Source organism: Rhinopithecus bieti, unplaced genomic scaffold (genome assembly GCF_001698545.2).
Source record: "Rhinopithecus bieti isolate Rb0 unplaced genomic scaffold, ASM169854v2 scaffold_39746, whole genome shotgun sequence".
Lineage (NCBI taxonomy): Eukaryota > Metazoa > Chordata > Mammalia > Primates > Cercopithecidae > Rhinopithecus > Rhinopithecus bieti.
In genome coordinates, this window is record NW_016816960.1 from 1,399,360 (window position 1) to 1,410,776 (window position 11,417).

Here is an 11,417-nt window from a genome sequence, read left to right on the forward strand (position 1 = left end):
CTCTGTCCAGCCCATGTTTACTCAGCAGCAGCCTGGCACCTATGCATGTCTCCCCTAGCCTCTGGCTTCCAGATCCTCACCCCCAGGCTGGGCCCTACCCACCTTGCTGTTCTGAATGAGCCGAGTGAGGTGTTCAAAGCAATTGTTACTGAGGAAGGTGGCTTGCAGCACTGGCCGGTCTTCACATGCCAGCATCATAGGGATGGCATCTGTGGAAGTGTCAAGGGTCAAGCCCTGTTCAGACCCCTCTAGGCAGCCTTAAGCCTTCCTTCGTATGCTGCCCCATCCGGCCCTTCCATCATCACTTAGGCTTTTCCCTCATGATGCCCCTTCCCCAAGAGCCTGGGAGCCCATACCCACCGAGCATGCTGACCCGGAGGGTGACAAGGGCCTCTTCGGGGCCTGAGCTCAGACCAGCTGGGCAGTCGGCATTAAGGACATGGAAGTAGCTCTCAAGCAGGGCACGAAGCTCTGGGCCACGAGGAGGTGTGCGGCTGGCATGCAAGACATGGACTGCACCCACCAGTGCCTCTAGAGCCAGCGGTACTAGGCGGGGGTCTGGGGCTGGCCCATGGCTCCAGTCCCGTACCACACTCAGCAGGCCTTTCACAGAGCCGTCACTTACAGCCATCTGCCCGTTCTCCTGCAGGTGTGGACAGAGATGGGCAGTGGGCAAGGGGCTCACCCAGCAGGTAGATGCTGAAAGAGCTGCTCTCTAGTCCACAGGCTCACCTCCCAGCCTACCTTTCCTCCAGCGAGAATGGCGCAGAAGAGGTGGATGAGACGCAACAGCAGTATGGGAGGCAAGTGGTCTGCATTCTGTAGGCTCTCTGGGTAGGGGGTTGTGGGCAGGGTAATGTCACCAAGGTTGCAGGGCTATGGACCCAGGGGGCTGCACAAGAGGTGGGTGCCCTGGGGTGGAGGGGAGAAGGAACTGGGCCAAGTAAAAGACCCAGTCTGAGTGATAAGACTGGGCTTTGCCCTGGGGGGCATCTAAGGAGTTATGGCTGTATAGTAGAGGGTCTGAAAGGGACACAACCTTTCTTTGGCAGACTTAAGGGGGACATAGCCCAGCCCTGAGAGTCTAGCCAGCTTCCTAGATCCTCAAGCGCGAAAGTGAGGGCCCCAGCATGAGCACATCCTTCCTCTTCCCCATGATGACCAGGGCTTAGTTTCTCAGATGCAAATCTCTTGCTCCCTCTGCCCCTGTGACAGTTGGTGCTTCCCATGCTGTGCTCTGGGGACTCTGCTGTATCTCCTGTACTGATGCCACCTCCCCCACGCCCATGCCTTTGCTTGGGACTTCTAGGGGCTTTCACAGCCTAATACGTAGGAGGCCCACCTGGCCCTGCGCCAGCAAAGCTGGACAGGATGCCAGGCCAGTGACTGAAACTCAGAGGGCAGAAGGGACCAGCCCTGGGTCACATGCCTGAGGGAGGAAGAAGAGTAGGGCTGGGGCTTGATTCCGGTTGGATGGGTGGGAGGCCTCCTTGGGGATGGGGCTTTTGAGGGGAGGCCTGAGAATGCAGTAGGAGGGGAGAGGGCATAGCATGGGCTAAGACCCTGAGGTGGGGTCGGCGGTAGCAGTCTGGGAACGAGGGGAGAGAAGCGAGGCTGGGCAGCAGGACAAGTGGAGAGAAAGGCTGCAGGAGGAGTAGGATTTCATCTTGAGGGTGTCAGGCTGACATCAAGGGATACGATGGGAGGAGGAATAAAATCGTTTGGTTTAATAATAGCACCCAGGCTATGGGAAAATAAAGGTGGGGAGCTCCCTAGGGGTGCCTCCCCTCCTGGAGCTGCTGCCCCAACTCTAGATCCAGGCCCACAGCTCCATGGAGGCATCACTGAGACACTTAATATCCCAATAGGTCACCACCTTCTCGCAACCCTGCCCACCTCTGTCCAGGCCATATCCCACCCTGAGCCTATCTAAAGGCCTGGCCAGTCTCCCTCCAATGAGAGGAGAGAGGGACCCAGGGGAGAAGGATCACTAGGGAGAACAGGTTCACAGGGTCACCCGTGAACAGGTGGCCGCAGCTGTCCTGGGCACCGGACCCTCCGGCAGCCAGGGAGCAGCAGGTGGAGATACCTACTGTGTCTCCAGGATGGGTGGAGAGTGGGTGGAGGCTATGGGGACAAAGGGATTGGACCAGAGAGTTTTAAGATCAGAGTGGGGTACAAGTGGCTAGAAGGATCCAGGAGATGGGAGGGAAAGAGGATGAGAAATCTGGGTAGGCAGGTTGACCCCACCCCTCCACCTGATGGGATGCCCTCACTCCAGCCCAAGAGGTCCTTTCTCTTCTGTCTATCCCTAAACTCCTGCCTAGTCTTTGGTTCTCCCAGACCTGCATGCAGCCACCACCAAGTGGTTCCTGTATATGGCAGGATCAAGGAACTATAGGAAGGGACCTAGGCTTGGGGGTGGGGCCAAGTGGGGGTAGGGGCGGGGCCTGACCTTGGAAGAAGGCACTGAATTCCTGGGGCAAAGCAGCAGGAGGGAACTTGTATTTGCTCTTCTCCTTGGAGCTGATGACTTCCCTGGGGGCAATGAGGCCAAGTACATCAGCCTGGCTCTCATCACTCCCCGCTCTCACCCCTCCTTGGGCCCAGCACGGCCATCCTCTTCCCACCCTCCTCTGGGTTCCCTGCCTTTGGGCTGGGTCTCACCCACTGCGCTGGCGCCGCCAGGTCTGGTAAGGGTCAAAGAGGCCCTCGCAGAGAAGCAGAGCATGTAGGGCCACATTCTCCAACTGTGCCCCTTGGTCCTGGGGTGGTGGGCATCCTTTCAGCTGTAGGTGTGGGGAGAGAGGTTTAACCCTGCCATGGCTACCGCCTGCCTCCCTGCATGTACCCTCTGCCCCCCAAGGTAGAGGCCACTTCACCTCCGCCACCAACTTGGTCAACAGTGCCAGCACTCGGGGCACTAGCACCTGGCCCCGGCCTGCCTCTATGTTCTCCAGGTTTCTGGGGGAGTCAATGAGGAGAGAGGTCACAATAATATACCATGCCCCTCCCTGCCCCCCGCTCCCTCTGGCCCACAGTTCTAGGCCCCTGCTCGTAGAGTGGATAACAGGGACACCTGCACAGAATGATGAAGAGCTTGAGCAGCAGGAGGGCTTGCTCCAGGTCGGCCTGGTGCAGCTGCTCAGCCAGCACATGCAGCACATCCAGTGGTAGCAGCGGGACCTCTGCACCTGCCTCCTCTGGCCTGCAAGGAAAGGGGAGACATAGGTGCTGAGGACCCCTCAATCTCCCTGCTCTGTCCCTGCCCTCTGTGTAGATCCAGCCTCACCTTCGTGGCTCCAGAGAGGACAGTGAGATGCTCTTCTTGAAGGCACCTACGAAGGCGTTCAGCCACTGCTGCAGGTAACCCAGGTCCTTCTGTAGGCAGAGCAGAGGATCAGTGGTGGGGGACAGAAGGGGTGCAATAAACAGGGCAGGGACAAGGGGATGTAGACAGAGGTGAAGAATGAATGGTGGTGGACACAGGGCATGGACAAGGGATTAAAGGCAGAGTGGTGGGTGTGGAGGAGGGGAGTAAGGGATGGGGGAGGGAGGGCAGGACATTGGAAGGTCAGCATCAGAGAGTTAGGTACATACTGACCACTCTTCTAGGTACCCCACTGCTTCTCTCAGCCTCCTAGTTTCTGCTCCCACCTCCCTAACGCCTGCAGTCCTAGGCAGGTCTGACTACAGCCAGGGGAGGGGCGTAAGTGGGGGTGTGGCTGTGGCCCACACTGGTGCTAGGGCTGGAGAAGGTGTCCCATAGAGCAGCCACCCCATACCAAGAGCCTTGGGCTGGATCCTCATCTGCCATTGTCACCCAGCCCAGCAGAAGGGGTTACCTTCAGTAACCTTCTTTAACTGTGGATCCCGGGACACATGTGTACCATTAGACAGGCAGACCCAGACATGCGCACATCCTCATGCGCAGCACTGCCTTGCCCCGGGAACCTCCACCCACCCTCACTGGTTACCTGGACCCCAGGCCCCAGAGCTGGTTCCATGGGCAAGAGAGGCAGTGGCTAAGCCCAGGTCTAGGCGCTGCCAGGAAAACTTTGGTGTGAACGGGAAACGTCTCCTCCCGCCCCGGGGCTGGGGCAGGAAACGCAAAGTCACGGTGGGGGAGGGGGACCGCTTCCTCCCGGCAGACCGCAGGGATGTGGGGGGGCCGGGGCACCCTGGGCCCCAGTGAGAGAGGCTGCAAGCGACCTGGCCTGCGCTGAGGGTGGGACCTGTTACAGAGGGGTGGAGTCACCTATCCTGGGTGGGGCTTGTGGGCCAGAGACTAGTTTTACAAGCATGAGGTCGGCGCCTGGAAGAGCTCTTATCCAGGTGAGGGTTCTGATCCTGCTGCTTCAGTACCCTTCACTCAAGGCACCCACAGCTCTCTGACCTGTGCTCAAGGCCTTAGGCCATAGGGGTCGATGTAGAAGACTCAGTCATACCTTTGTCCCGCCCCCACCGCCATGTCCTGGAACTCATCTGGACCCTGCAGTTCTCTTTGCTCAGGAACACAGCTGATAAATCCTAGCCTAGCCCGCATCTCCTCTAACCTCTAAGCCCCTCCCAGGGGATAGGGGTGGGTGGTGGCTTATACAGGAATTCCTCCAGGCTGGCCCCATCTGGAGCTCCCAACCAGCTGAGTCCTAGAGTTAGAGAGGTGGACAGGGGGAGCTAGAGTGGAAAAGGATGAAGAGGCAAGGGACACATCATGGTCAGTACTCAGCAGGCCTGAGGCTGCTCCCCAGGGGCCATGGACCTCATACCCAAGGACCTCCAGAACGATCTTTGGATGGATGGCTAATTTTTGCAGTCTATGGACCCAGACCACAGGGCAAGGCCTGAATGGCCCCAGGGCAAGAGGCCTGACCGCAGCAGACCTGAGCCAGATCCCCAAAAAACCTAGGCAGAGCAGCCATCCACCCTGTGACTGGGGAACTCCCTGGTACATTTTAGTGCAGATCTGAAGACAACTCAGAGAGGTGCCAGGGCCACCATGGAGCAGACCCACACAACCATGACATTTTGCCTGTCAGTTACATTTATTGACCTCTCCACCCTCTCCTGCTGGCAGCCTCCTCCCGAACAATCAGCAAGGAGCCCAAAATACCCAGATCCCGAGACAGCAGAGAGGGCCAGGGGTCCTGGACCATTTCTTCTGAACTTCTCCCATTACAGATGGGGAAACAGGAGGCCCCACAGGGGATGCCTTATCTACTACTTTGTCTTCAGTGTACCTTTGAGGATGCTGAAAGCCAGACCTTAGTTCTAGGCCAGGACCACTCATGATTGCTAGCAAGCCAGCCCATGCAGACCATGTGACCCCGATCCTTGCCTCAGTGGCCCCACAGAGACCACTGGCTGCCTTCAAAAATGTCCCAATGCTGTCTTCCCCTATTCTGCCCCTCAGTCAAGCCAGTCACTCAAAATGGGAGTCTTCCTGCCAGCTGCAGCTCTACTGAGCACCAGAAAGTCCACATCTGACCATGTCTAACCCCTCCCCATAAAGCCTCGACTGCTGAGCGTGGCATTCCAGGCTGCTGGTCCAACAAGGACCTGCTTCTCTGGCTTCCACCTTTCCCCATCTGTGGTTCACATCCTCTTGTCCAGGCCTCTGCCCACCCTATGCCCTACTGCCTTGTGTGACTTGGGCTTGTAGTATTTGAGCAGGAACCTCCCACCCTCCTGATGGCCATCACCTTGATCAGCCTTCCCAGGACAGGGGGGGGTCCCTCAATCCCTACATACTCCTGCTTTCTGTCCCTAGAACCACAGCCTTGGCCTGTCCAGTCCTGTAAACTTTCAGCAGATTGGGCTGAGCTGGGTTCAGGGCTGGGGCAATCAAGACAGCCTTCAGGGGCTCTGAAAGGGGATGAGGAGGTCTCCAAAGCACAGTATTAGGCAGGGGTGGGGTGGCTGCCTGTCCTGCCTCCCTGGGTCTTACCTTTTCTCCCTAGAAGGCCTCAGGCCAACTCTGGCCTAGGCCCCATGGCTTGAGACTGCGATGTGTCGGGGTATGGGAGTCCCTCAGGGAGCCAGGGTCAGAAGGCAGAGAATGGCAGGGGATGAGAGCATAGTAGCAGTGCTGCATGTGAGGGTCTAGGGCCTGGGAGGGGTGGCCGCGATGCTCAGGCTTCCCATGCCCCTCTCAGAGCCTCTGCCTTGGTCAGTTGTGCCAGCTCTGAGGAGGAACATGGGTCAGGGACAGTCCAGGCCCTCGCCCCAACCTAACTGGGTCAGAGGCCCAACCCTGTCCCCCACTGAGGGCAGGCTGGGAGCAGCTACACCTGCCAAGCCCTCTCCAGGGCCCATAGGTAAGTGATGCCCAGGTCCTGCAGCAGGCGAGAAGGTTGTGGGAATGGGGAAGGTCGGCGTCCCTGGGAAGAGGGGGTCTTATGGTCACCTCCACAGAGACCCCAACTTATGCCCAACTAGCTGTGAGGGCACTTGAGAGTGCTGTGCTGGGGATGAGGGGCTCCTGAGGGCTGCTTAGGCTCAAACAGACCCTGACTGCACATGGAACTGAGGCTCCTCTGGAATTCTGAAGTAACCCGGAGGGCTGAGGGCTGGTGGTTGTGACACTGGTGGGGAGTAAAGGGAGTACACCTTGCTTGCCCAGGTGACAGGGATCACTGAGCTGCCTGACACCATGCTGCTCCCAGACCCTGCCTGACATACCCCAAGTCCAGCGCACAGTGGGCCTCGAGTAGACGTCTGTCACCATCACAGTCTGATCAGCCAGTCACATGCCCTATCACAAGCTCACATCTGAGGCCCTGTGTGGGTGGTGCCCACCTCACCTCCAGCCTCCACACCCCAAACCCGTAGGATGCCTGGGCCCAAGGGCGTGACTCGCTGTCTCTACCCCCACGGGTCTGCCTGTGCTTTGCTCTTGTTTGCTCTGCTGGAATGCCCCCATCAGGGGCATCAGCACGCTTTGTAAGACCCATTCCTGTCTGGTGCCTCTCACCAACCAAATCAGTGGTGAGCGCATGGGTTCTGGAGTCCAGTCCCCATTCTAACTCTCGGTGGCTTGTTACCTAACATTCACCCCTTTAAAACCATCCCTTTGCTTCATGGGTAAAAGTTCTCCAGCCACACCTACCCAACTCGAGGTCAGGGTAAGGTGAGTGGAGCTCCAGATCCAGGAGCTCTGGCCTGCCCGAGCTCCCTGAATTCTAGGCAACAACCCCCAGCCCCCACTGTGAGTGACAGTAAGAGGCATTAATAGACCCCTGGGAAGAGCTAGGAGCAGGAAGGGAGAGAAGAGCACAGCTCAAGGGTGGGTGACTCCTCTCAGTCAGAGCTGCCTGGGTGGTAGTGAGCACTCCATCTTCAGGGACAGACAAGCAGAAGTGGGACAGGGTGGGGTCTGTGTGGAATAGCCTATCTCAGGCCTAGGGGGTCCCCCAATTCAGTATCAGGATGGGGAGGACAATGTCAAGCTAAATGTGACTTCTGGCTACATCACAAGGACTGGAGGTCAGGCTTGGAGGATGTTAGGCCATGGGATGAAGCAGGAAGATGGGACTTTGCTGGGGCAGGGACAACTGAGGATAGTGGTTTGAGTGCCTGGGTGGCTGGGCCAGTCTCTCCTCCTTACCTGGAGAGGGGGTGCTGAAAGGGTGGACCTTCTGATCTCCATGACACCCACCCTGCCCCAGGGCCTGACCATCCCCTTGTACTATTTTTTTTTTTTTTTTTTTTAAGCAAGGAAAGCATAGATTTATTGAAATGAAAGCATAAGCCACAGAGTGGAAACAGGCTCAAGCAAGTGGCTCAAGAGCCGACCAACCCCTTTTACTATCACTATGGAAAATGGGAATCTCCTTCCAGGGTCCCCATAGACCCACAGTAACTGACCCTGTTTCTCCGGGGACTCCACACTTCCCCATCAGCTCCCCAGTTGTCATAACAACCCCAGGACTGACCAGTGCCCACCCAAGCCTGGGCTGTGTGCTCATCTCCCTGTCACTACAGACCCTCCTCCTTCAGGCGCCTTGGTAATAGAGGCAGGGGACCAAGCACCAAGGAAGTGATTCCACCTTCCCTTTACCCATTTCAGGAAGGTAAACTGAGGCCCAAAAAGGAATATGACCAGATAAAGTACCAGGGGGAGTGGAGGGCCTGACCAGGCTTCTAAGAGGCAGTAGAGATCATCAGTTAGGGAGAGGGAACTGGGGGAAGTGTGGGCAGGACAAGGTTGCCTCCAGCCTGACCTAACCTCCCTGGACCCCTCTGAGGCCTCAGTGGCATAGCTGGACAGGTCAGCTTCTGCTCCCTCCTGTCACCTGAGGGTTTGTTCTGCCCTGACCTTTGTGACCCTGAGTGCCCTTCCACATTCAGTGCCCCCTCACTCTGTGACCCCATTCACTGGGGGGGTTGCTGAACATCACTGCTGCTCCTGCCTGAACAGGGGCCTCTCATCTGCATGCTATGTGGCATTAACTTTTATGGGCTGCCCAACTGCCAGTCCCAAGACTCCCCTGTCCTTCCTATGCCTTCCCTGGGGGAGCTCTGGTGGGCTTGGAGTCCTCTGGATGAGCCCCCACTGTCCACCGGGCCTGCTTGACTAGCTCTGCTCTACCCCAACTCCTGACAATTTGCTTCTTGTCTCACTGCTCCTGCTGTTCCTTCCTCTCAGCCCTCAAAGCCCAAACTCAGCCTCCTCTTGGGTGACTTCCTGACTGGTCACTGCTATGGGACCCACCCTTCAGCCAATACCCAAGGAGCACCTACTACATGTGAGGTCTGACAATCGTGGTAGGACCCTGCCTTGGTTTCCCCACCAGGGCCCTAAGGAGCTCCAATTGAGTGAGGTCCTGGGGTGCTCTGACTCTTCCCTCTTCCCTCAGTGGCCACCCACAGCCCCCTCCCTCACTATGAGGCCCCCAATTGAGCCGGGCCCACAGGGAGAGGGGTGGGTGGGTCTAAACCCGGGGTCTTTAAGGAAGAGGAAGGGCAGGAAGGAGTTATTCCCCCTTTCCATCCCCACCCAGACCCACAACTGGGGAAACAGGTTTGCCAGCTGATGTCAGCTCTCACAGCTGAAGGGAGGGGTGCAGGTGTTGCTGGCTGGGTGGCTAGCCAACGAAAGGGTCTCTAAACACCCACTTTCAGCTCCGCCCCTTACCTTGCACTCCCCCTCCCCAAGCACACACACAATAGGTCCCTAACAGGACTCAAAGTTGCATAGCACTACTCCTCCCTGGATTGGGGGTTCCAGGAGCAGGAGCAGGCGGGCAGGAGGGCAGGAAGGCGAGCGGGGAGGTTGGTCCTAGCTTCCTCTTCCCAGGCAGCCTGGCCCCGCCTGGCTCCTGAGTTTGCTGTCACATCCTGGATTTGTTTGCCTGGCCCCAGACTGCCCTCTGCCTGCTCAGGCTTCCAAAGCTACAACCTGCCAGCCTATGTGCCATACCTGCCCTGTGAGGTGAGGAGCTCCTGGAGGGGGAGGCTCAGCACAGATATGAGCCATAACCACCTCCTGAGGGTATGGGGGCTGGCCATGTACAGAGCTCAGCTAGATGGGGCATCAGGAGGCAACCATGCTGGAGTTACTGTCTTGGGAGATACCAAGACACTCCCAGCAGCCTGCCACCCGGCCTGAAGACCTATCATTAACATCTCTCACACTCATCACCTGGTTTAAGTCCCCTTTACCTGCCCATGCACCTAGAACCTGCCCATAGCTATGGGACAGTCAGAGGGAGGACTAAGGGGTAGGATTCTCTTTAAATCCTCTGCTCCTTCACAACCACTGGGGATGGAGGCAGAGAAGCTGGGGCGAGGGGACCCGATGGGGCCAGGGAAACAGGAGCCTTCTCTGGTCTGGACCAGCTATAATGGCTACCTCTCCACAGAGTCTAGGAAGCCCCTGAAGTCAGGGCTGTGTCATTTTTTTTTTTTTTTTTTTTTTTTTTGAGACAGACTCTGTCACCAGGCTGGAGTGCAGTGGCGCGATCTCGGCTCACTGCAACCTCCACCTCCCTGGTTCAAGAGATTCTACAGGTTTGCGCCACCATGACCAGCTCATTTTTGTATTTTAGTAGAGACGGGGTTTCACCATGTTGGCCAGCATGGTCTCAATCTCCTGACCTTGTGATCCGCCCACCTCGGCCTCCCAAAGTGCTGGGATTACAGGTGTGAGCCAGTGTGCCCGGCCAGGGCTGTGTCAATTTTACAGGCAGGAAGCAGAGGCTCAGAAGTCGAGTTTGATCTGAGTTATACCTAAGAGGGACTCTACTCCATGCCTGGCCTCCTGCCCAGGGCATGGACCTCTCACAACCTGAGCGGACTGAAGAGGTTGTGGTCCTTCTGGCCTGGACTCCAGGTTGGTGGAACACAGTGGGCCAGCCTCCTCATGGAGGGCCAGCGCGTCTGAGCATGAATTCCCCCCACTGACAAACTGTTCAGGGCACACAATGGTCCATTGTGCCCAGGGCACACCTGAGCCAGGAGCATGATGCCAGGCAGGTGCAGGGAGGGAGGTGCTGGGTGAAGGGGAGGGGAGTGTTACCCTGGGATCCCACCCTGCTGTGGGTGCAGAAGGAAAATGGGGGACTATGTGTGTGAGACGGTGTGACACCAGGTTCTCAGCTGATGGGACACCCAGGTCAGAGTCACTCCCCTCACCTTCTGAGGCCACCTGAACTATTCTCTGAGTCGGGTGGGGAGCTCAGGACGAAAGGGCCTCCCTCCAACCTTTTCAGACATCCTTCAGGGAATCAACGCCCCACCCTCACCCTGGGCATCCAGAGCAAAACCCTTTCTTCTGCTCCTAGAGAGGTCCTGGGTCCACCCCTCAGAATGGGGGTGGAGTGGGTCGTTTCAAGTCAGGGAGGAGCTTATCGCAGCCTGTCTGCTGGGGGTGTGGGGGATGCAACTCAAGAAGGACCTGAAGTGGGAGCATTCCCCTTCCACATACCTCCCTACGTCGGCCCACAGATACCCCTACGCTGGCCCACACCCCCAGACCCGTTGGCCACGACCACCCAATCGGGCCGCGCCCAAGGGAGAGGCAGCTCATATACAAATTGAGTCCCCCTCCCCCTAGCCTCCTGGCCAGTCTCCAGGTCTCTCCAGGCCTCAGTTTCCCCATTTGTAAAAAGGCGAAGAAGCGTCCGGCCGCCTAGGCCCAGGCCACTCTCCTCTAGCAAGAAAGACTCAGGCTGCACGGTCCTGCTGGTGGGGGTGGGTTGCTGTGAAGTGCACGACCGCGAGCTCTGTCCCCAAGGCATAAGTGCCAGAGGCACCCGACGGGCCGGGGGCACACACGTGTGTGCGGAGCCGTTGCATGCCCTGCGCGCGCGCGCGGCTACGCGGCCCCAGCGGCGCCGGGCGCAGGTGCAGCAGGCGCAGGGCGCGGGAAGCTGGGGGCACCGCGGGTGCGGGTGCGGGTGCGGGGCGGGCTCACC

The 11,417-nt window shown here is 58.1% G+C and overlaps 2 protein-coding genes across 2 annotated transcripts in view; one reads left to right on the forward strand and one right to left on the reverse strand.

Moving 5' to 3' along the window:
- NBEAL2 (neurobeachin like 2) overlaps positions 1-11,417 on the reverse strand; it is a 30,086-nt gene that overhangs the window by 18,246 nt on the left and 423 nt on the right. Inside the window, 8 exon segments of the mRNA XM_017855715.1 lie at positions 103-209; positions 361-643; positions 745-830; positions 2,456-2,538; positions 2,668-2,789; positions 2,883-2,964; positions 3,080-3,208; positions 3,293-3,381. Of these exon segments, the coding sequence (XP_017711204.1) occupies positions 103-209; positions 361-643; positions 745-830; positions 2,456-2,538; positions 2,668-2,789; positions 2,883-2,964; positions 3,080-3,208; positions 3,293-3,381 (981 nt within the window).
- Positions 9,360-11,417, forward strand: part of CCDC12 (coiled-coil domain containing 12) — a 63,163-nt gene continuing 61,105 nt past the window's right edge. Inside the window, exon 1 of the mRNA XM_017855714.1 lies at positions 9,360-9,433. The gene's annotated coding sequence lies outside the window, so the exon portion shown is untranslated. The remainder of the gene's footprint in view (positions 9,434-11,417) is intronic.